Here is a 22465-nt window from a genome sequence, read left to right as displayed (position 1 = left end):
CCAGAGAGAGAGAGATTTATTTACCCAGAGAGAAAGAGAGATTTATTTACCCAGAGAGAGAGAGATTTATTTACCCAGAGAGAGAGAGATTTATTTACCCAGAGAGAGAGAGATTTATTTACCCAGAAAGAGAGAGATTTATTTACCCAGAGAGAGAGAGATTTATTTACCCAGAGAGAGAGAGAGATTTATTTACCCAGAGAGAGAGAGAGATTTATTTACCCAGAGAGAGAGAGATTTATTTACCCAGAGAGAGAGAGATTTATTTACCCAGAGAGAGAGAGAGAGAGGTGTATTTACCCAGAGAGAGAGAGAGATTGATTTACCCAGAGAGAGAGAGATTTTTTTACCCAGAGAGAGAGATGTATTTACCCAGAGAGAGAGAGACCGATGGACGTAGAAAGAAAGACATACAGACAGACAGACTGACTGACTGGTTGATTGACTGGTTCATTGATTGGTTGATTGATCGAATGATTTACTAACTGATTGGTTGTTTGACTGATTGACTGGTTGATTGACTGACTGGTTGTTTGACTGACTGGCTGACTGACTGACTGATTGACTGGTTGACTGACTGACTGATTTGTTGACTGACTGACTGACTGACTGACTGGTTGATTGACTGACTGACTGACTGACTGACTGGTGCACTGATATATTGATAACTCTCCACCTCCATTTTTACAGGTGGAGGAGCGCTACAGGGGCGTGGCAGTCTATGTGGTAGCCAATGGGGTGCAGGAAGACCCGGCCCGCTTCGACGACAGTCTGAGAGTCTACTACCTGTACAGCTACATCAACGAAGCTCTCAAAGGTTGGTCTGGACACACACACACACACACACACACACACACACACACACACACACACACACACACACACACACACACACACACACACACACACACACACACACACACACACACACACACAGACACACAGACACACACACACACACACAAATGCACACACACATGCACACGTGCAATGGCCCTGATAAGAGGTGAGTCCAGAGCTACTTCAATGAGCCTCTGAATAAAGGGAGGGTCTGTAATATAGCAGAGGATTAAACACAAACACAATGGCCCCAATTTAAAGGGAGGGTCTGTAATATAGCAGAGGATTAAACACAAACACAATGCCCCCAACTTAAAGGGAGGGTCTGTAATATAGCAGATTAAACACAACGCCCCAACTTAAAGGGAGGGTCTGTAATATAGCAGAGGATTAAACACAAACACAATGGCCCCAACTTAAAGGGAGGGTCTGTAATATAGCAGAGGATTAAACACAAACACAATGCCCCCAACTTAAAGGGAGGGTCTGTAATATAGCAGATTAAACACAACGCCCCAACTTAAAGGGAGGGTCTGTAATATAGCAGAGGATTAAACACAAACACAATGGCCCTAACGTAAAGGGAGGGTCTGTAATATAACAGAGGATTAAACACAAACACAACGCCCCCAACTTAAAGGGAGGGTCTGTAATATGAGTGGTGCAGTGGTCTAAGGCACTGCATCTCAGTGCAAGAGGTGTCACTACAGACCCTGGTTCTGAATCCAGGCTGAATCACATCCGGCCGTGATTGGGAGTCCCATAGGGCAGCGCACAACTGGCCCAGCGTCGTCTGGGTTTGGCCGTTGTAGGCCGTCATTGTAAATAAGAATTTGTTCTTAACTGACTTTCCTAGTTAAATAAAGGTTAAAATAAAATATGGTGCAGGATTAAACACAATGCCCACAATTTAGTCAGAGTCCCACTCGGCCCCAGACGGAATTTCCTCTTGGTTTAATGGTTTAGACGTTGGTTTACCCAGTGAGACCAGCACAGTATGACTCTGACCAGTTAGACAGAACAGACAGAACAGACCAGCACAGTATGACTCTGACCAGTTACATGACACCTGTTATGGTATTGATTATAATGTTACCGTTATATACAGCAGGAAGAATTGATGTAGTTAAATGTTACCGTTATATACAGTAGGAAGTATTGATGTAGTTAAATGTTACCGTTATATACAGTAAACCTTATGACGTATTTAAGTCAAATGTTACCAAAGTTTGTCTGCCTTTCATTTCACTTTGTGTACCTCCAGTTTGAGAATGTTATTGCGGTACTTTGAGTTTAATCATTAGACAAACATACAGCTCACTGACCCTAGAGGACAACGACCGGCTGACTGAACACACAGACACACACACACACACACACTACGCACTCACACTTGTCTTTGTGTTACATGTGCTGCATCTTTGTCATTCTCCATATTATTCTATTCCAGTAGATGGCAATAGAGAACCTTCAAACACTTTCTTTTTTTGTCTCAGAGAAACATCGTGACCTTCAGACTAGATTCTAACACATACTTTACATTAGAATTTAAGTGTTCAAAACATTATAATACTGTTGTTGGAGACAAATTTGTAATTTCTTTATTTGTGCTATATTTATTTAAGCAATAAGTCCCAAGGGGGGTGCGGCATCAAATCAAACTTAATATGCAACGTAATGTGCTTTACAGGAGAGAGAAAAAAAACAAATAGAAACAATGAAAATAAAAGCTGAGATATTTACTACACAATAAACATAAGATAAAAGACAAACAAATTACAAACGTAACAACTAAAAAGCAACTTGAGGAAAAGCAAAGCTAAAAAGTAGTGTTTTAAGATCTATTTTAAATATGTCCACAGTTTCAGCCCCCATCAGGTTCTCTGGCATAGTAACTAAAGGCTGTCTCTCCATGCCTCTTGGTCTCAGGCTGGGGGTATAGTAACTAAAGGCTGTCTCTCCATGTCTCTTGGTCCCAGGCTGGGGGTATAGTAACTAAAGGCTGTCTCTCCATGCCTCTTGGTCCCAGGCAGGGGGTATAGTAACTAAAGGCTGTCTCCCCATGCCTCTTGGTCCCAGGATGGGGGTATAGTAACTAAAGGCTGTCTCTCCATGTCTCTTGGTCCCAGGCTGGGGGTATAGTAACTAAAGGCTGCCTCTCCATGCCTCTTGGTCCTGGGCTTTAGGATAGTTATAAGGCCAGAGAACCTGAGGGACCTACTGGGTACATAACTTAAAAGCATGTCTGATATGTATTGGGGTGAACAATGATGGATTGATTTAAAAACCAATAGAAGAATCTTCAAAATGAATTCTAAAACTCACAGGCAGCCGGTGCAGAGACCTTAAAACCGGTGTAATGTGTTCTCTCCGTCTGGTCTTGGTCAGTACCTGTGTTGCAGCATTCTGTATGTTTTGCAGTTGACCAATGACTTTCTTGGATAGACCAGACAGGAGAGCATTACAGTAGTCAAGCCTGCTTATAATAAAAGCATGGATGAGACTCTCTGTATCAGCCTTAGAGAGAAACGGCCGCACCTTGGCAATGTTCCTCAGGTGGTAAAAAGCTCTTTTGGTCACATTCCTAATGTGTGATTCTAAATTTAGTTCAGAATCTAAAATAACACCTAGGTTTTTTAACCTGGTGTTTTATCTTTATTGCCTGTGAATTAAAATGTGCGGCCAGATTCCCTTTTCGTTCTTTGGCTCCAACAATAAGTACCTCGGTCTTGTTTTGACTTAACTGGAGGAAGTTGTGAGCCATCCAAGTATTTACATTTAAATATAGCCAATATATCATTATGAAATATGTTATTATTGATCATGTGTTTATTGATAATGTGATTATGAACGTATTATGAAAGAAAGGAATGATGGACTTGAATTATTTATTCTTATGTGTTGAATTAGCAATACGGAGTTGACGCCCTTTTTTTCCCCACCAGGCACCCTTAGAGGGTTGGCAATATGGGCATGGTAAACCCTAGTTACTGCGGACAAACAGTTTTTGACCGCACCCGTTGTTTACGCTTTTGTTATCCGATTGCTTCGTTTTTCTGGACTTCATAACCATAAGAGAACCTGTCAATCACAGTTTCATCCTTCCCCCCCAAAAAATTGATCCGATTTTTTTTTTTTTTGAACAAGCAGAGCTTCAGATTCATTTTGTTGATGCATGCTGAACCGGGAAAGTGTTTTAAAACACGTCTTTTACCGTGGGCTAAAAGGGTAACTTCGGATTTTGTTAACCGGAACGGATAGGTCTTACAATTGTAATAAAACTTTGCTTCTCTCTCCTCTCCTTTCTGCCAGCTTACATCCTAGACGGGGTGAATCTGAAGGGTTACTTCGCCTACTCCCTGAACGACCAGAGAGACCCAGGCTTCGGCCTGTACGGCCATGTCCAGGATGAGGAAATCCTCAAGGCCTCTCTGTTCCAGTACCAGAACATTATCCGTCACAACGGCTTCCCTCTCCAAGGGACCCCTACCTCGGCGCTGCAGTGCCCCAGTCAGCCTCTACCCTGCCCGGGGTGTCTGGTCCTGACCAAGAGGCCTGTGGTGGGGTTCCTGTCTCTGGTGGGATCCGCGGTCCTGGTCACCTTTGGGCTGATTATATACTACGCTGCCAAGAGACACATAGACAGAGGCCGAGACACAAATGGCACCATATTCTCTAAAATATAGGGCCCTGGTCAAAAGTAGTGTACTCTATAGGGAACAGAGTGCCATAGGGCTCTGGTCAAAAGTAGTGAACTATGTAGGGAATAGGGTGCCATTTGGGATCACGTGGTGATGATTAAGTTTATTTATGAAGCGTTATAGGTAGTCCTCCAGGTTCGAGTCACATGACCTTAACCCTTCAATGTCTGCTGATCTGAAGGAATCAGGAAAAAAGGTAGAAGTAATATGTCAGAATATCCCACCATGTCATCCCTAGAATTCTGACACCTATCCAATTCCTTGAGATCTGTGAAAACAAAGTCGTAGGCTAAGGCCAAGGGTTTATTGTAGCACGCCCCCCCCCCCCCCTCCACTACCTCCTATTGATATAGACCCATGTGGGCCACATACCTGCTAGTCATTTAGACAGTTACGACACTGTGTAGAGAACGTATCAATGATTTAGTTGATGTGGTGTGTCTTTGTGTTCATAGAACTGTATGTCAGGTTTATTTCCATGTCGTTTTATGAAACTCAACCAGCAGGTGTTTGTTTCATGTATTTCAGTCTGAAGATAATTGTATTGTCTTAAAAACAATTGAGATAAATCTGTAACTTGTTTTGATGTGGTATCGTAACGAATGATCTCGCGTAGATTATTTTTCATACGGACTCTTAAATTAATATATTCTCTCCCTTTGTATTAAACTGTGTGTTATTACTAAGTCACACTGTACCAGATAACCTATTGTACCTTGATGTTTACTAGGCAAAACAAAACAAACAAAAAAACTATCTAGTGAAAGCAAGTCTCCCCATGACCAATAACTCTTAGTCCCCTTTGACCAATACTTTTACTACCACAGGGCCTGTTGTGAAGTAGGTAAAGGATTTGTCCCAAATGGCACCCTATTCCCTATATTGTGCTCTATAGGGCTGGGGACGATACTAGTATCGTAATACTCATTAGTAACTTGGCAAGGAAACAAAACATGAAGCTGATTTAACTTAGCTAACCAGCCATGTTTTATACAAGCATGTTATCCAGAGGCACATTTATTAATTTAACAAAACAGTAGGTTTTTAAAGGAACAAATTGTTTGGACTGCTTCATGTTTATATATATTTTGTTGCCATGGAAAATATATTGCGATATTGGTATCATCCCGGCCCTAAGATTCACTACTTTTAACCAGAGCCCGCTTGACCTCTCAGTCTCCCAAATCAGCACATGAAGGAGTGGTGGATAGATCATTCATTTATTGCCAAAATGCAATGAAGGGACACAGTATAGATGAATATGGATATTTAACAGTACTCCAACAAACAATTCTTCATAGATTTTCTGTATAATATTATACTAACAAAAGACAATCTAAAGGTGTGTTCGTAAATTGCATTTCATTTTTTGTCGGAGTAAACTCTGTGCCGTTTGTACCTCACAACGGCAGTCAAGCTGATTGGCTAATTACTTCCAGACACAAATGAGAGACCTCGTGTTATTTAGAGCGTTAGTGACTAACTGTGCTGCTGGCAACAATTTAATAGTTTTTTTTTTTTTTACGGACATTTACTGACACCGGCCATATTCAACGGATGTTTCCCGTTTGTAAATGAATCAGTTATTCTGCGCTCTGGCATACAGACGAGGGTGCACTGAAATCGGAGTAGATAGCCAGAATGAATTTACAAATGCACCCTAAATGTCTCTTAAAAAAAAAAAGGTTATTGTGATCATATAGTGGATAAACAATTTTGTAATAATTCCTAAATTCTAATAATAAAAAAGAAATAGTGTTTTGAAAATGTAATCTCATGTCTACAACATAAAATAAACTACTATGATCGATTTTAGTATTCAAAATACATTAACTGAACATAAAAAGTGACACAATCAGTGTTTCTCAAAATGGTACTGGTACTCCAAGGACTCCAAGGACCAAATACGTGAAATGGAACCTGGGAGGGCACTTCTGAAATGCTTACCCAGTTTGTACATATTTTGAAGCATACATAGATGGAACTACTGGGAGATGGAGACAAGCACACTGTCAACAAAAAAAGGGATTTATTCAAAAACTGACACACACACAAACACCTGTCTCTACCTATGTACTGTATGTGGGCACATGGATGAAATACCTAAACCGAGTGGTTCCTCCCACTCAAAATAATCTGTGGCACAACCTCTTCCAGGTCATAATAATATATTATATAATAATAATATTAATATGTTAATTTTGTGCTAAAAGAGAATTAGCATTTGTAACAAGGAAATCCTAAAGTCCAGTTTTCACAGCAACAGGGAACCAGAGAGACATGGAGTTAAACAAACACTCACAGAAAATAATAATTACCCACAAACACAGGTGGGGAAAAAGGGCTGCCTAAGTATGATCCCCAATCAGAGACAACGATAAACAGCTGCCTCTGATTGGGAACCCTACTAGGCCAACAAAGAAATAGAAACATAGATATGCCCACCCAAGTCACACCCTGACCTAACCAAAATAGAGAATAAAACAGACTCTCTAAGGTCAGGGCGTGACAATAGGCCTATATTATGTTCGAGAAAAAGCCAATGGCAAAACAGATTAGGTCCTATTAAATTCAAAACGGTCTGTTTACAGGTCCACATCAATTTGCAATTGTTTTTCATCTTTTCAGAAAGCTTTTCTATCAGATAGCCTACAGCAAATGTCGAACATTCTGTCATCACCTCCAAAAGACATTGGAACAAGTTCGCCACGCTATCTGCTTTGAACTGCCTTGGCCTAATTCTAATACTTACAAAGTATACAGCAAATAAGGGCGTTATTGTCACCATAGAAGTTGAATGATGGGTGTTTTTCAGGCGGAGTATAACGCTGGGTTGCAGGCATTGGGTCACTGCTGGGATACTGGGTTATTGATGCTGGGTTATTGATGCTGGGTTATTGATGCTGGGTTATTGATACTGGGTTATTGATGCCGGGTTATTGATGCTGGGTTATTGATGCTGGGTTATTGATGCCGGGTTATTGATACTGGGTTATTGATGCTGGGTTATTGATGCTGGGTTATTGATGCTGTGTTATTGATGCTGGGTTATTGATGCTGGGTTATTGATACTGGGTTATTGATACTGGGTTATTGATACTGGGTTATTGATGCCGGGTTATTGATGCTGTGTTATTGATACTGGGTTATTGATGCTGGGTTATTGAGATATGACCCAGTGGGGCAGATCAGAAGACTGGAGGCGTGGCTAAATAGGGGCTTAGGCTTTCATACAGATATTTTTTGGCCACCCGTGGGAGTAGATGTCCTGTTTATCTGTTATGTTGTATAGTTATCGCAAGTTAAGATAGGGCACTTTTATAGCATTAATGAGGCTTACACTAGTGTATGAGTTCCTCAAGAACCTATGCACATCCCAATGCTGGGATAAATAACACATATCCTAATATTAGAATAATGTTCAGATTTTTATTTAAGAATATGTGATGTGCAAATATATTCAAGGAAAATTTTCATTTTGCAGTGTACATTAAACTTGATGAACAGGAATGACATTTGGCCAAAAATATCTTAATGAAAGCAACACCCCTAATAGGCCACATCTCCTGAAAATGAAAAAAGACTCAGCTACTGGGTCAACCCAATTGATGGTTAAATTAACCCATGTTCTGGGTAATACCTACATGTTGGGTTATTCACACAACCCAACCGGCTAGGTCAAAAATACTTTTAAAAAATAAAATAAAATTGAGTGCAGTTTCAGGACGAGTCATCACTATCTTGTTAAAATCGCTACGGCACCGAGGTCACTGGGTCAGTTCATCACCTGGATAAGTGGGCTCTGGAGTCTTTCCAACAATGCATCAATGGCAGTTCACATGATTCACAATGTCACGCTCCAATCCCAGTCTAAAATAATCGTTGTCTTGCTAAGGATAGTGTTCGAGAGCGCCCTTGGTGACCAGCTGTATCACGGAGGCCATGGAGAACTTCCGCTTCAGAGAATCAGGTACAACTTATTGGAAGAGCTTTTTGTTCATGTATCTCGTCCTTGTACAGTATTCTATCTGGGAATGGTGAGCTTGTTCAGGTGTTTCAGTAGTTTGATCACACTGCAGGGCTCTTATTGGTAGGTCTTTGATGTTGTTGTTGTTGCAGTCGCCCTTTAAATATTATCATTAATACAAAATAAAAATACAAGTTTTTAAATGACCTTGAATTGAGTTAAGTTTTGCCTATTTCCAGTCAAAAGCATTTCGTTGGTTGAAATCATCTCATTGTAGAAGCCAGATACACAAAACAATCTGAAGAACTCTACCACTTACAATATCTGCAGCCATAAGTAGTAAAAATTAACTTGTACTTCCTGGGGTTAAGGCTGTAAAGGGGGTGGCAGCGCTACATAGTATGCCTGTATTGTTTCTGAGAGATCAGCCATATATCATTGCATCTTCAATTTCTGTACATTGACAAAATCTTCTGAAAAGACACACATTAGATTTTGATCTTAAGGATACTGTCTCCGTTCCCCTCAGTTGTGTTTTTTTGGGGGGAGCTTCCTGTATTCTGTAGTCCAAGTCCATGCAGACGTTGTAAAAAAAAAAAATACTAGCTATGTTATTTCCACCTCAGTCCTCCTGTGTCCATGATGAAAGTGTTGCTATGCATGACTGTGGACAGAGATGCACGAGAGGTGTTGCTATGCACGACTGTGGACAGAGATGCACGAGAGTTGTTGCTATGCATGACTGTGGACAGAGATGTACGAGAGGTGTTGCTATGCACGAGAGGTGTTGCTATGCACGACTGTGGACAGAGATGCACGAGAGGTGTTGCTATGCACGACTGTGGACAGAGATGCACGAGAGGTGTTGCTATGCACGACTGTGGACAGAGATGCATGAGAGGTGTTGCTATGCACGAGAGGTGTTGCTATGCACGACTGTGGACAGAGATGCACGAGAGGTGTTGCTATGCACGACTGTGGACAGAGATGCACGAGAGGTGTTGCTATGCACGACTGTGGACAGAGATGCACGAGAGGTGTTGCTATGCACGACTGTGGACAGAGATGCACGAGAGGTGTTGCTATGCACGACTGTGGACAGAGATGCACGAGAGGTGTTGCTATGCACGACTGTGGACAGAGATGCACGAGAGGTGTTGCTATGCACGAGAGGTGTTGCTATGCACGACTGTGGACAGAGATGCACGAGAGGTGTTACTATGCACGACTGTGGACAGAGATGCACGAGAGTTGTTGCTATGCACGACTGTGGACAGAGATGCACGAGAGGTCGTTTCTGATGATCTCATTTACACGGTACCTCCGGTCCAGTGAGTCCTGTGTGATGTTAATGGGGAAAGGGGGGGATACCTAGTCATTTGTCCAACAATGTATTCAACTGAAATGTGTCTTCCGCATTTAACCCAACCCCTCTGAATCAGAGAGGTGAGGGGGGGGGCTGCCTTAATCGACATCCACGTCTTCGGCGCCCGGGGAACAGTGGGTTAACTGTCTTGCTCAGGGGCAGAATGACAGATTTTTACCTTGTCAGCTCGGGGATTCGATCCTTCCGGTTACTAGTCCAACGCTCTAACCACTAGGCTACCTGCCTCCAGAGCGGGGCTTGACGAGCTGCTGCCTTTCACTGGCATTTTGGGAAGCTGTTGGGTAACTGGGCTGGAGCACTGTCAGGCAGTGGGTGGGGGAGAACGGGGTCTCCGGGCCGCTGGTACCAGGGGTGGAGGGCTCCAAGCCGAGGACGAGACACTACTGGGTGGGTAGAGGACAGATTGTGGCTGGTAGAGCCCAGGAGTCTCCTGGATGATGGAGACTGGGATGGACCTAAATGACAGGCACTTGGAGGAGGGTGTGGGGGGGTATAGGGTCATGCAGTTTGGGACTGGTGCTGGGGAGGATGAGGACAGTGAGGAAGGCTTCCCTCCCAGTCTCTTTTGGCAGGCCGAGTAGGTGCCCCCCACTCACGACCGTAGTTCTGTGGGTATAATGGAGGTCATGACCTGTGGGTATGGCAGGCCAGGGGCCCACTGGGGTCATGACCTGTGGGCTAGAGCGCCAGTTCAGAGGCACAGGTCCCAGCAGGTGAACAACAAATTCAAACAGGCCATTGGCTGCCCCATTGAGACAGATGGAAAACAGACAATATGGAGGTTGTATCTACCAGGTAATATCAATCAATAGACAGTTTACTTTAAGACATTTTGTACGAAAGTCAACTTTATTTTACAGCATGGGTTCAATAAGACAGTACATAAGAGAGGTTTCACTATCCAAATCAATCAATTATTGATATCAACCAAAGACTGGGCCTCTGAACCCCTCATATATTACAAGGTATATATATATACACCTTGCACGACTGATTTAGAGATGAGGAGAAAGCCAGATCAGAACATCATGGCGTCCAGCCCGTCCTCCATGAACTTCTTGTAGATGGCCATGAACCTGGCTGTGAAGGCCTCTAGATGGTAGATGGCCTTATTGCCCTGCTGCAGTCGGTGTTCGTAGTGGGCTGCCATGTGAGTCACCTCTGCCTTCAGCTGTCCGTCACAGTTACCTAGCAGCTCTGTTACCAGGCCCTACACACACAGACACAGTACCTTAACACGCCACAGAGTTAACAGCATACACACACATACACCCCTCCCCATAGTTGGTGCTCAGTGTTTGTGAGGCTTACCTTCATGATGATCTCAGGAGGAATACAGTGAGTCAGCAACTCATACAGTCTCCCCCTCACCTCTAACAACCTGGAAGGGAGGTAGAGGAGAGAAGAGGAGAGAGGTAGGGGAGAGGAGAGAGGTAGGGGAGGGGGAGAGGTAGGGGAGGGGGAGAGGTAGGGGAGAGAGGTAGGGGAGGGGAGAGAGGTAGGGGAGAGGAGGTAGGGGAGAGGAGAGAGGTAGGGGAGAGAAGAGGAGGGAGGTAGGGGAGAGGAGGTAGGGGAGAGGAGAGAGGTAGGGGAGAGGAGAGAAGAGGAGGGAGGTAGGGGAGAGGAGAGGGAGGTAGGGGAGAGGCAGAGAAAAACCTTTTAGTTCAGAAACCATTTTAATAGGGACATTTGTTCAATGTTTTTTTTATTTTTTTATTCCAGTCCTTCTTCACTCCCCTCTCACCTCTGAGGACTCTGCTGACTGACGATGGCGTTGGCCGTCTCTCTCAGGTAAACCTCCCAGTCGGTCTCCGGGATGTCCTGGTCTGCTGAGAACGGGTACCTGGAGAACAGGGGTCAAAGGTTATCAAACGGCAACAAGACTTACCCGTCGCAGCATCTCACACAGCGACAGACTTACTGTTGCACTCTGCACGCCTCACACATCAGCAGTGCTTTGCGGAGGTTGCATCCAGACTTCTCTGAGATCCGTTTGGCCAACTCAGCGGGGAGAAGCAGACCCTCCTTCCTACACACTGTAGACAGAACATTACACACCTGAAAGAGAGAGAGGAGAGAGAGAAAAGAGATGACAGAAGGTGAGAATTCAAAGAGTCACATTTGATGGTAGTTGAAATAATGTACATTGCACTCACTAAACATCCTTCCCTCTCCATCCCATAACCCCCTACCTCCTCTGTACTGGGTAGGGGCACCCTGATGGCCAGACACCTGCTCCTGATTGGTCCAATGACTTTGGAGGTGGAGTTACAGCAGAGGATGATCCGGCAGGTGGACATGTACTTCTCCATGGTACGACGCAATGCATGCTGGGCATCCTTAGTGAGGCGGTCCACCTCTGTCAACAGGACCACTTGGAGAGAGAGAGAGAGGTTGTTTTATTAAAATGGTGTCAGAACGTGAAAATCCTAACAGAACAGTACGCAGCGCGTGTGTGTGAGTGTCTGACCTTTGAACTCCCTCTGGGTGCTGGTCTGGATCTGTTGAGACTGGGCCATAGTCTTGATCAGCTCCTGGATGACCACACGGTCACTGTTACCAGCATCACTGTTAAAATCAGAGATATGTTCAATATGACCACACTGTTACCAGCATCAGTGTTACCAGCATCAGTGTTACCAGCATCAGTGTTACCAGCATCAGTGTTAAAATCAGAGAGATGTTCAATATGACCCAACAGTCACTGTTTCCAGCATCACTGTTAACGGTTCCGTATTTCACTGAAAGAATAAACGTGATAGTTTCCGGATTCGACCATATTAATGACCTAAGGCTCGTATTTCTGTGTGTTATTATGTTATAATCAAGTCTATGATTTGATAGAGCAGTCTGAGCGGTGGTAGGCACCAGCAGGCTCGTAAGCATTCATTCAAAACAGCACTTTCGTTTTGCCAGCAGCTCTTCGCTGTGCTTCTAGCATTGCACAGTTTATGACTTCAAGCCTATCAACTCCCAAGATGAGGCTGGTGTAACCGATGTGAAATGGCTAGCTAGTTAGCGGGGTGCGCGCTAATAGCGTTTCAAACGTCACTCGCTCTGAGACTTGGAGTAGTTGTTCCCCTTGCTCTACATGGGTAACGCTGCTTCGAGGGTGGCTGTTGTTGATGTGTTCCTGGTTCGAGCCCAGGTAGGAGCGAAGAGAGGGACGGAAGCTATACTGTTACACTGGCAATACTAAAGTGCCTATTAGAACATCCAATAGTCAAAGGTATAGAGAGAAATAGTCCTATAATTCCTATAATAACTACAACCTAAAACTTCTTAACTGGGAATATTGAAGACTCATGTTAAAAGGAACCACCAGCTTTCATATGTCCTCATGTTCTGAGCAAGGAACTTAAACGTTAGCTTTCTTACATGGCACATATTGCACTTTTACTTACTTCTCCAACACTGTTTTTGCATTATTTAAACCAAATTGAACATGTTTCATTATTTATTTGAGGCTAAATAGATTTTATTGATGTATTATATTAAGTTAAAATAAGTGTTCATTCAGTATTGTTGTAACTGTCATTATTACAAATAAATAAAATCGACCGATTAATCGGTCTCGGCCTTTTCGGGTCCTCCAATAATCGGTATCGGCGTTGAAAAATCATAATCGGACGACCTCTAGTTGATGTGTACCAATACTGCTTCCTGTTTACCTTGGGTTGACCTCCAGGTGGTAGTTACTGGCTATGGTGTTGATGTGTACCAATACTACTTCCTGTTTACCTTGGGTTGACCTCCAGGTGGTAGTTACTGGCTATGGTGTTGATGTGTACCAATACTACTTCCTGTTTACCTTGGGTTGACCTCCAGGTGGTAGTTACTGGCTATGGTGTTGATCTCAATCTTCTTCTTCGAAGGAGCCTGAACAGAGAAGAGGACACGTACGCAGAATGAATCAGATGGTAGTATTGAGATGTGTATGTCTCTGTGTAGTTTCTCCACCTCGGATCTGTGCAGTGTGTGTGTTAGGGTTGGGTGATATTACGATAGCATCGTCTAGCGACAATGATTGACACACACCCCCCCCCAATAAATACAACTTTTGTGGGGAGGTGAGTGAGCTAAATGTAGGCTAACTGATTAATGTAGCTCTAAATGTAGGCTAACTGATTAATGTAGCTCTAAATGTAGGCTAACATCCTATATAAACTTCCCAGTGCTAGGCTTAAGCTACTTGATGCACAACAAGAGCTCACGGTTTGATGCAAGATGAACGCTTATCCACGTTTAGACAAACACACTTCAAAGTGTTTGACACCCTGGATTGTCTTATGGCCAATAGGGGGCGATACCATCATATATCCCAATGTCTCATGGGTACATTATCACGATAGAACAAAGGCTGACGTCACCCAACCCGAGTGTGTGTGTCTGACTCCCTCGCCTCACCGTGATGGGTGTGTGTGTGTGGGTGTGTGTGTGTGTGATTGTAACCCTCTCCTCACCGTAACGGTCTGGTGTTCGATGCGTAGTTTCTCCACCCCAGCTCCATACAGTTCTCTCAGCAGACACATGATACGAGTCTTCTTCCCTGCTCCAGACGGCCCGTACACCAACAGATGAGGGAAGTCACCACACTGGACCTGGAGAACACACACACACACGTTATAGAAGACAGCCCCGTACACCAACAGATGAGGAAGCAGCCGAGCGGTCAGGAGCGTCGGGCCAGTAGCCTAAAGGCCGCTGGTTCAAATCCCAAAGCCGACAAGGTGAAAAAAACGATTGATTTGCCCTTGAGCAAGGTACTTAATCCTAATTTATCCAGGGTAGCAATCAATAATGGCTGATCCCTGGCTCAGACCCGACTCTCGGGGGAAGTAACAAATATCCAATTTACACATGTGCGAAATAGGACTAATGTAAGCACCCACCTGATTATCTTACTACTATCTAAGTCGCCACACTGGATGTGGAACAGGGACTTGTTCATTAGGCACTAGACATGGAGGGAGGGACTACCTGGAGTTGTCCAGTAAGAAATGCCTGTTTAAGTTCACTGCAGAAAAACGTTTTGCTACGATGAGCCCTAATAAAACTAGCCAGCAGATCTGACCCGCTTGCCTACAGCTACATTAGGGTCGGACATGCTTCCTGTGTATATTAAAAGACACCGTGGAGTTGGCGAGAGATATGGGTCGGGAAAGCGTACCTTAATGCAGGGATGATTAATGCGTTGTTCTCCGAATTGTCCCATTATCCAAAACTGTTACACCGAGAACACTGAACGACTTTAATAAAAACCGACCCGAGGCTAAGCCCCGCAGTGTTCCTGTCCTGGAGACTCACAAGGTGTGCACTGTGCAGGGTTTTGTTCCAGCGCGGCAGTGATTCATGCACAGCCTGTACAGTCATTTAGCTACCCTACTACAGGGTTATGGTTACACTGATACATGTTATGTCAAAGTGACGTCAAAAGTTGTATGTCTTGGGATCATTTTGTTACATTTTAGCTAATGTTAATTAAGACGTACTTAACCCTCACTACAGAGCAGAGCCATGTTGAATATGTGGCTAGTAGATTACTGTATCTGGCTAGCAACACTACTGGAAACCTTCTAGCTAATGTTAGCTAACTAGCTGACAAAGTAAGACAAAACTACTGCAATAGTTAGCTGGCTAAGTTAGTTAGCAAGCTGCTACCATACCAAAGACATACCAATAGTTATCTGGCTAAGTTAGCTAGCAAGCTGCTACCATACCAAAGACAGCCAGATAACTATTGGTATAAGTTAGTTAGCAAGCTGCTACCATACCAAAGACATACCAATAGTTATCTGGCTAAGTTAGTTAGCAAGCTGTTACCATACCAAAGACATACCAATAGTTAGCTGGCTAAGTTAGTTAGCAAGCTGCTACCATACCAAAGACATACCAATAGTTAGCTGGCTAAGTTAGTTAGCAAGCTGCTACCATAAAGACATACCAATAGTTAGCTGGCTAAGTTAGTTAGCAAGCTGCTACCATACCAAAGACATACCAATAGTTAGCTGGCTAAGTTAGCTAGCAAGCTGCTACCATACCAAAGACAGCCAGATAACTATTGGTATAAGTTAGTTAGCAAGCTGCTACCATACCAAAGACATACCAATAGTTATCTGGCTAAGTTAGTTAGCAAGCTGTTACCATACCAAAGACATACCAATAGTTAGCTGGCTAAGTTAGTTAGCAAGCTGCTACCATACCAAAGACATACCAATAGTTAGCTGGCTAAGTTAGTTAGCAAGCTGCTACCATACCAAAGACATACCAATAGTTAGCTAGCAAGCTGCTACCATACCAAAGACATACCAATAGTTAGCTGGCTAAGTTAGTTAGCAAGCTGCTACCATACCAAAGACATACCAATAGTTATCTGGCTAAGTTAGTTAGCAAGCTGTTACCATACCAAAGACATACCAATAGTTAGCTGGCTAAGTTAGTTAGCAAGCTGCTACCATAAAGACATACCAATAGTTAGCTGGCTAAGTTAGTTAGCAAGCTGCTACCATACCAAAGACATACCAATAGTTAGCTGGCTAAGTTAGCTAGCAAGCTGCTACCATACCAAAGACAGCCAGATAACTATTGGTATAAGTTAGTTAGCAAGCTGCTACCATACCAAAGACATACCAATAGTTAGCTGGCTAAGTTAGCTAGCAAGCTGCTACCATACCAAAGACATACCAATAGTTAGCTGGCTAAGTTAGCTAGCAAGCTGCTACCATACCAAAGACACTGTGATAATACGCTCCCTAAACAGAGAATCTAGCTAGCTAGCTAACGTTAGCCGGCCATGTTGATAAACTGGTTTAAATCTTACCAGGTTTTTCAGTTGATTAGCTTGCTCTTTGTGGTAGTCCACTTTCCCCAGAGAGGTAGGTCTGTATTTGTCCACCCACAAACTCATTTTTTTTGTAATGTTATTTCACAGTCTTCTATTCAGTGTTTTTGTTTGAGCTGCTTCGTGTTGATTCTTCTGATTTTAATTCCCGCGAATTATTTTTTTCTTTAAGGCGCGCTGTCAAATGTCTCTACAGAGAGACATGAGGGACAAACTTCCCTGTTGGCGTTTTGGAAAATACTAAATGTAGTCGCCGCTGCTGCCACCAGGTGGTGACTTCAGGTAATTTCTGGACTGAGTTTGACAAAACATTTTTTTGCTTAAATGTAGCAAAGATCCTAAACCAAGGGGTCTCCAACAGCTAACTCGCAAAGTCATTTTAAAAGTACATGGATTTTTTTGTTGTTGTTGTTGATTTTTTTTCTCCATCACAAACTGTCATAAACATAAAGCTCCGGGTTACGAGCCAAATCAACGCCACAGTGAGCGCGCAGCTCATATTCCGTTTTATTAGTTATTGTTCGGGGATTAACTGTTTACATGCACCTTGGACATCTCGTTCACGAGTATCCCTGTATCCATGAATAAACAGAATATTCCTTATTTAAGTTCCTATGGGTTAAATGGAATAGCAACTGAAATATGGACAGTGACTGTACGCCTATAACCTCTCACATGTAGCGTAATATAATATTAACTCCTGCAGAATGATGCATTTCTTGCAATAAAATTATACAACAATAAACTTTGATTTGATTTTCAATTGAGGAAAGGAATTAAAGTGCACTTAGACTAGGCTACTCATTACTCCCTACTTGTTAAGTAGGGAGTAACAGGAATTATCCGTTTGGGGGAAAAAAGCAGCCTTTTGTGATGTTATAGCATTACCTTTTTCCCTGTTTGAAAAACATAGACAATACTCACGTCTTTCACGCGGGTTGTACTGTAACTCCGTCCAGGTTTGAAGACGAGGCCATTGCTCATCTTGAGCCGCTGGCAAATCAAATTTAATGAACGGTGAATTAAAATTTAACACAGTTTCTCCCCCTCATCTGCACTGGCATTTCCAACTATTCTCGAGTAAAACCCTGTTTTGAAGTTTTATGTCAAGTTTTGCTTAGATACTCTTTTGAAGATGAAAAAAAGTGGGTAAGAGATGCCAATGTCCACACCAGCTCCTCTGAGCCCATGGTGAGTGGACCTACCTTGGCTCAAACCACCATGGGACCTGGATGAGGTGGACCTGGACCATAGGCCTACTGCCCCCCCCCCCCCCCTCCCTGGGTGCTGTGATCCAGACCCCACCGAGAGTGGACCGATTCTGGGTGAGACCTGGAACATGGGCCCTGAGACATCCAGGCATGTGGATGAGGTAGACATGGAGCAGATCTCCTCTGTGAGCTGTACTCCTGAGGTGGAGACATTATACAGAGTCTGGTGCTGTCATAGGTGTGAAGGAACACTCTGGCCAACAGCATCCTGTTAGAGTTGATGAGGCAGAGAGACCTAGGGACCCCATCTCTACCCTCCTCCTTCTACCCCTCTCTCTTCTCCCCTCTCACTACCCGTCTCTCTTCTCCCCTCTCACTACCCCTCTCTCTTCTCCCCTCTCACTACCCCTCTCTTCTCCCCTTTTTCCAGTCATCTCTCCAGTCCTCTCTCCAGTCATCTCTCCTCCAGTCATCTCTCCTCCAGTCCTCTCTCCAGTCCTCTCTCCAGTCCTCTCTCCTCCAGTCCTCTCTCCTCCAGTCCTCTCTCCAGTCCTCTCTCCAGTCCTCTCTCCTCCAGTCCTCTCTCCTCCAGTCCTCTCTCCAGTCCTCTCTCCAGTCCTCTCTCCAGTCCTCTCTCCTCCAGTCATCTCTCCTCCAGTCCTCTCTCCAGTCCTCTCTCCTCCAGTCCTCTCTCCTCCAGTCCTCTCTCCAGTCCTCTCTCCTCCAGTCCTCTCTCCTCCAGTCCTCTCTCCAGTCCTCTCTCCTCCAGTCCTCTCTCCTCCAGTCCTCTCTCCAGTCCTCTCTCCTCCAGTCCTCTCTCCTCCAGTCCTCTCTCCAGTCCTCTCTCCAGTCCTCTCTCCAGTCCTCTCTCCAGTCATCTCTCCTCCAGTCCTCTCTCCAGTCCTCTCTCCTAGCCAGACTGGGCCTTATTGCCTTTGATACCCCCCAGTCTGTAGGCGCCCCAGGGCCAGGTGATGGTAGTCCAATTGATCTGCTCCGTATCGTAAAACACAAACATAGCGTTATATTCTTCAATGACAACGAGGAAGAGGAGGACGGTGATGATGAGGAGGCTGAGGAGCTGGTCTCAGAGCTGCCGCAGTATAAGGAGTTCCAGGTCAGCCGTCGCCGTAGAAAACTGAGCAGGAACAGGAAGGGGCTGAGGAAAAGACAGGAAGTCCCACCCACCGGCTCTATGATTGGCCTAAGCGCCACCAATAAGACCAGCCCAAAGGCCAAGAAGGATGAGGATGAGGAGGAGGATGAAGAGGACAAAAGGTAACAGGTGAGGAAAATTTGATGTACTACACCATGTACGCCATTAGAGTGCGCCATTGTTCCATTTGTTTTGCTCAGACTGTGACAATCCTGTGACAATACTGTGACAAATTTTCCCCAGATCTCCAACTCTGACTGAAATAACTGTCTTTCTAGGTTTCCACAAGTAACTCTACAAGTCTGAACTGAGTTAATCATTTCACAATTTTCCTTCAACTGATTTGAATGACTTTAAAAGTGTGTGTGTGTGTGTGTGTGTGTGTGTGTGTGTGTGTGTGTGTGTGTGTGTGTGTGTGTGTGTGTGTGTGTGTGTGTGTGTGTGTGTGTGTGTGTGTGTGTGTGTGTGTGTGTGTGAGAGAGAGAGAGAGGTTTGGCAGACATGCTCGAATTCCGTTCATTTTTCTCTGGTCAGCCCTGGCATCCCAAGCTCCCAGCATGCATTGTACCGTGAGCGTGCTCCTGACCACATTCTCACACCTGTCAGCGAGGCCCGGCCAGCGGTTCCTGGCACAGTCCCCTAACGTTCCACTGGAAGGCCCTAACGTTCCACTGGAAGGCCCTAACGTTCCACTGGAAGGCCCTAACGTTCCACTGGAAGGCCCTAACGTTCCACTGGAAGGCCCTAACGTTCCACTGGAAGGTTCTAAAGTTCAACTGGAAGGTTCTAACGTTCCACTGGAAGGCCCTAACGTTCCACTGGAAGGCCCTAACGTTCCACTGGAAGGTCCTAACGTTCCACTGGAAGGCTATAACATTCCACTGGAAGGCCCTAACGTTCCACTGGAAGGCCCTAACGTTCCACTGGAAGGTCCTAACGTTCCACTGGAAGGCCCTAACGTTCCACTGGAAGGCCCTAACGTTCCACTGGAAGGCCCTAACGTTCCACTGGAAGGCCCTAACGTTCCACTGGAAGGTTCTAACGTTCCACTGGAAGGCCCTAACATTCCACTGGAAGGCCCTAACGTTCCACTGGAAGGTTCTCCTCAAACGGTTTTCTTCTGGCCCGTCAAACAGGGTTGTTTAGTTCTATGGTGTGTCTTTGATGGACAGTCTGTGGTGTGTCTTTGATGGACAGTCTGTGGTGTGTCTTTGACGGACAGTCTATGGTGTGTCTTTGATGGACAGTCTATGGTGTGTCTTTGATGGACAGTCTATGGTGTGTCTTTGATGGGCAGTCTATGGTGTGTCTTTGATGGACAGTCTATGGTGTGTCTTTGATGGGCAGTCTGAGGTGGGTCTTTGATGGACAGTCTATGGTGTGTCTTTGATGGACAGTCTATGGTGTGTCTTTGATGGGCAGTCTATGGTGTGTCTTTGGGCAGTCTGTGGTGGGTCTTTGATGGGCAGTCTGTGGTGTGTCTTTGATGGGCAGTCTATGGTGTGTCTTTGATGGGCAGTCTGTGGTGGGTCTTTGATGGACAGTCTATGGTAGGTCTTTGGGCAGTCTATGGTGTGTCTTTGATGGACAGTCTATGGTGTGTCTTTGATGGACAGTCTATGGTGGGTCTTTGATGGACAGTCTATGGTGGGTCTTTGATGGACAGTCTATGGTGGGTCTTTGATGGACAGTCTATGGTGGGTCTTTGATGGACAGTCTATGGTGGGTCTTTGATGGACAGTCTGTGTGTCTTTGATGGACAGTCTGTGGTGTGTCTTTGATGGGCAGTCTGTGGTGTGTCTTTGATGGGCAGTCTGTGGTGGGTCTTTGATGGACAGTCTATGGTGGGTCTTTGATGGACAGTCTATGGTGGGTCTTTGATGGGCAGTCTATGGTGTGTCTTTGATGGGCAGTCTATGGTGTGTCTTTGATGGGCAGTCTGTGATGAGTCTTTGATGGACAGTCTATGGTGGGTCTTTGATGGACAGTCTGTGGTGTGTCTTTGATGGACAGTCTGTGGTGTGTCTTTGATGGGCAGTCTGTGGTGTGTCTTTGATGGGCAGTCTGTGGTGGGTCTTTGATGGGCAGTCTATGGTTTTATTGTAATGGTGTTCTGACTGAGTGACTAGACAGGGGAGTCCCAAATGGAACCCTATTCCCTACACTATATAGTACACTACTTTAGACCAGAGCCCTATTCCCTATATAGTGCACTACTTTAGACCAGAGCCCTATGGCACCCTATTCACTATATAGTGCACTACTTTAGACCAGAGCCCTATGGCACCCTATTCACTATATAGTGCACTACTTTAGACCAGAGCCCTATGGCACCCTATTCCCTATATAGGGAATGAGGTCTCTGTATGGGTAGTAGTTCTACTGTCTGGAGGTCTCTGTGTGGGTAGTAGTTCTACTGTCTGGAGGTCTGGAGGTCTCTGTGTGGGTAGTAGTTCTACTGTCTGGAGGTCTCTGTATGGGTAGTAGTTCTACTGTCTGGAGGTCTGGAGGTCTCTGTATGGGTAGTAGTTCTACTGTCTGGAGGTCTGGAGGTCTCTGTATGGGTAGTAGTTCTACTGTCTGGAGGTCTGGAGGTCTCTGTATGGGTAGTAGTTCTACTGTCTGGAGGTCTGGAGGTCTCTGTATGGGTAGTAGTTCTACTGTCTGGAGGTCTGGAGGTCTCTGTATGGGTAGTAGTTCTACTGTCAGAGGTCTGGAGGTCTCTGTATGGGTAGTAGTTCTACTGTCTAGAGGTCTGGAGGTCTCTGTATGGGTATAGTATAGCAGAAGGCTAGAGGTCTCTGTATGGGTATAGTATAGCAGAAGGCTAGAGGTCTCTGTGTGGGTAGTGGGTATAGTATAGCAGAAGGCTAGAGGTCTCTGTGTGGGTATAGTATAGCAGAAGGCTAGAGGTCTCTGTATGGGTATAGTATAGCAGAAGGCTAGAGGTCTCTGTGTGGGTATAGTATAGCAGAAGGCTAGAGGTCTCTTGTGTGGGTAGTAGTTCTACTGTCTGGAGGTCTGGAGGTCTCTGTGTGGGTATAGTATAGCAGAAGGCTAGAGGTCTCTGTGTGGGTATAGTATAGCAGAAGGCTAGAGGTCTCTGTGTGGGTATAGTATAGCAGAAGGCTAGAGGTCTCTGTGTGGGTATAGTATAGCAGAAGGCTAGAGGTCTCTGTGTGGGTATAGTATAGGGTATAGTATAGCAGAAGGCTAGAGTTCTCTGTGTGGGTATAGTATAGCAGAAGGCTAGAGGTCTCTGTATGGGTATAGTATAGCAGAAGGCTAGAGTTCTCTGTGTGGGTATAGTATAGCAGAAGGCTAGAGTTCTCTGTGTGGGTATAGTATAGCAGAAGGCTAGA

General features: G+C 44.7%; 2 protein-coding genes across 2 annotated transcripts in view; one reads left to right on the top strand and one right to left on the bottom strand.

Moving 5' to 3' along the window:
* The window catches only part of kl (klotho), a 35565-nt gene extending 29214 nt beyond the window's left edge, over nucleotides 1–6351 (top strand). Inside the window, exons 14-15 of the mRNA XM_029699442.1 lie at nucleotides 691–817; nucleotides 4153–6351. Coding sequence (XP_029555302.1) covers nucleotides 691–817; nucleotides 4153–4526 — 501 coding nt within the window. The 3' untranslated portion in view covers nucleotides 4527–6351. The remainder of the gene's footprint in view (nucleotides 1–690; nucleotides 818–4152) is intronic.
* Nucleotides 6352–10721: 4370 nt separating this feature from the next.
* rfc3 (replication factor C (activator 1) 3) lies at nucleotides 10722–16958 on the bottom strand. Its single transcript, XM_029699441.1, has 9 exons — nucleotides 16716–16958; nucleotides 14359–14496; nucleotides 13707–13774; nucleotides 12366–12463; nucleotides 12088–12269; nucleotides 11817–11953; nucleotides 11640–11738; nucleotides 11207–11276; nucleotides 10722–11105 (listed from the first exon to the last, which is right to left on the bottom strand). Exons 1-9 carry the CDS (start codon nucleotides 16800–16802, stop codon nucleotides 10914–10916), a joined length of 1071 nt encoding a protein of 356 aa, XP_029555301.1. The 5' UTR covers nucleotides 16803–16958; the 3' UTR covers nucleotides 10722–10913.
* Between the last annotated feature and the right edge of the window lie 5507 nt (nucleotides 16959–22465).

Source organism: Salmo trutta, chromosome 19, assembly GCF_901001165.1.
Source record: "Salmo trutta chromosome 19, fSalTru1.1, whole genome shotgun sequence".
Taxonomy (NCBI): domain Eukaryota; kingdom Metazoa; phylum Chordata; class Actinopteri; order Salmoniformes; family Salmonidae; genus Salmo; species Salmo trutta.
This window is presented reverse-complemented; position numbering and strand designations above follow the sequence as displayed.

Bases quoted from the DNA above. Each gene is read 5' to 3' on its own strand.
- rfc3 (XM_029699441.1), bottom strand. From the start codon at position 16,802: ATGAGTTTGTGGGTGGACAAATACAGACCTACCTCTCTGGGGAAAGTG. The intron at 14,497-16,715 runs GTAAGATTTAAA...TGTGTTCTCCAG, and splicing joins CTAATCAACTGAAAAACCTG to GTCCAGTGTGGTGACTTCCC. The intron at 11,106-11,206 runs GTAAGCCTCACA...CTGTGTGTGTAG, and splicing joins CTCCTGAGATCATCATGAAG to GGCCTGGTAACAGAGCTGCT.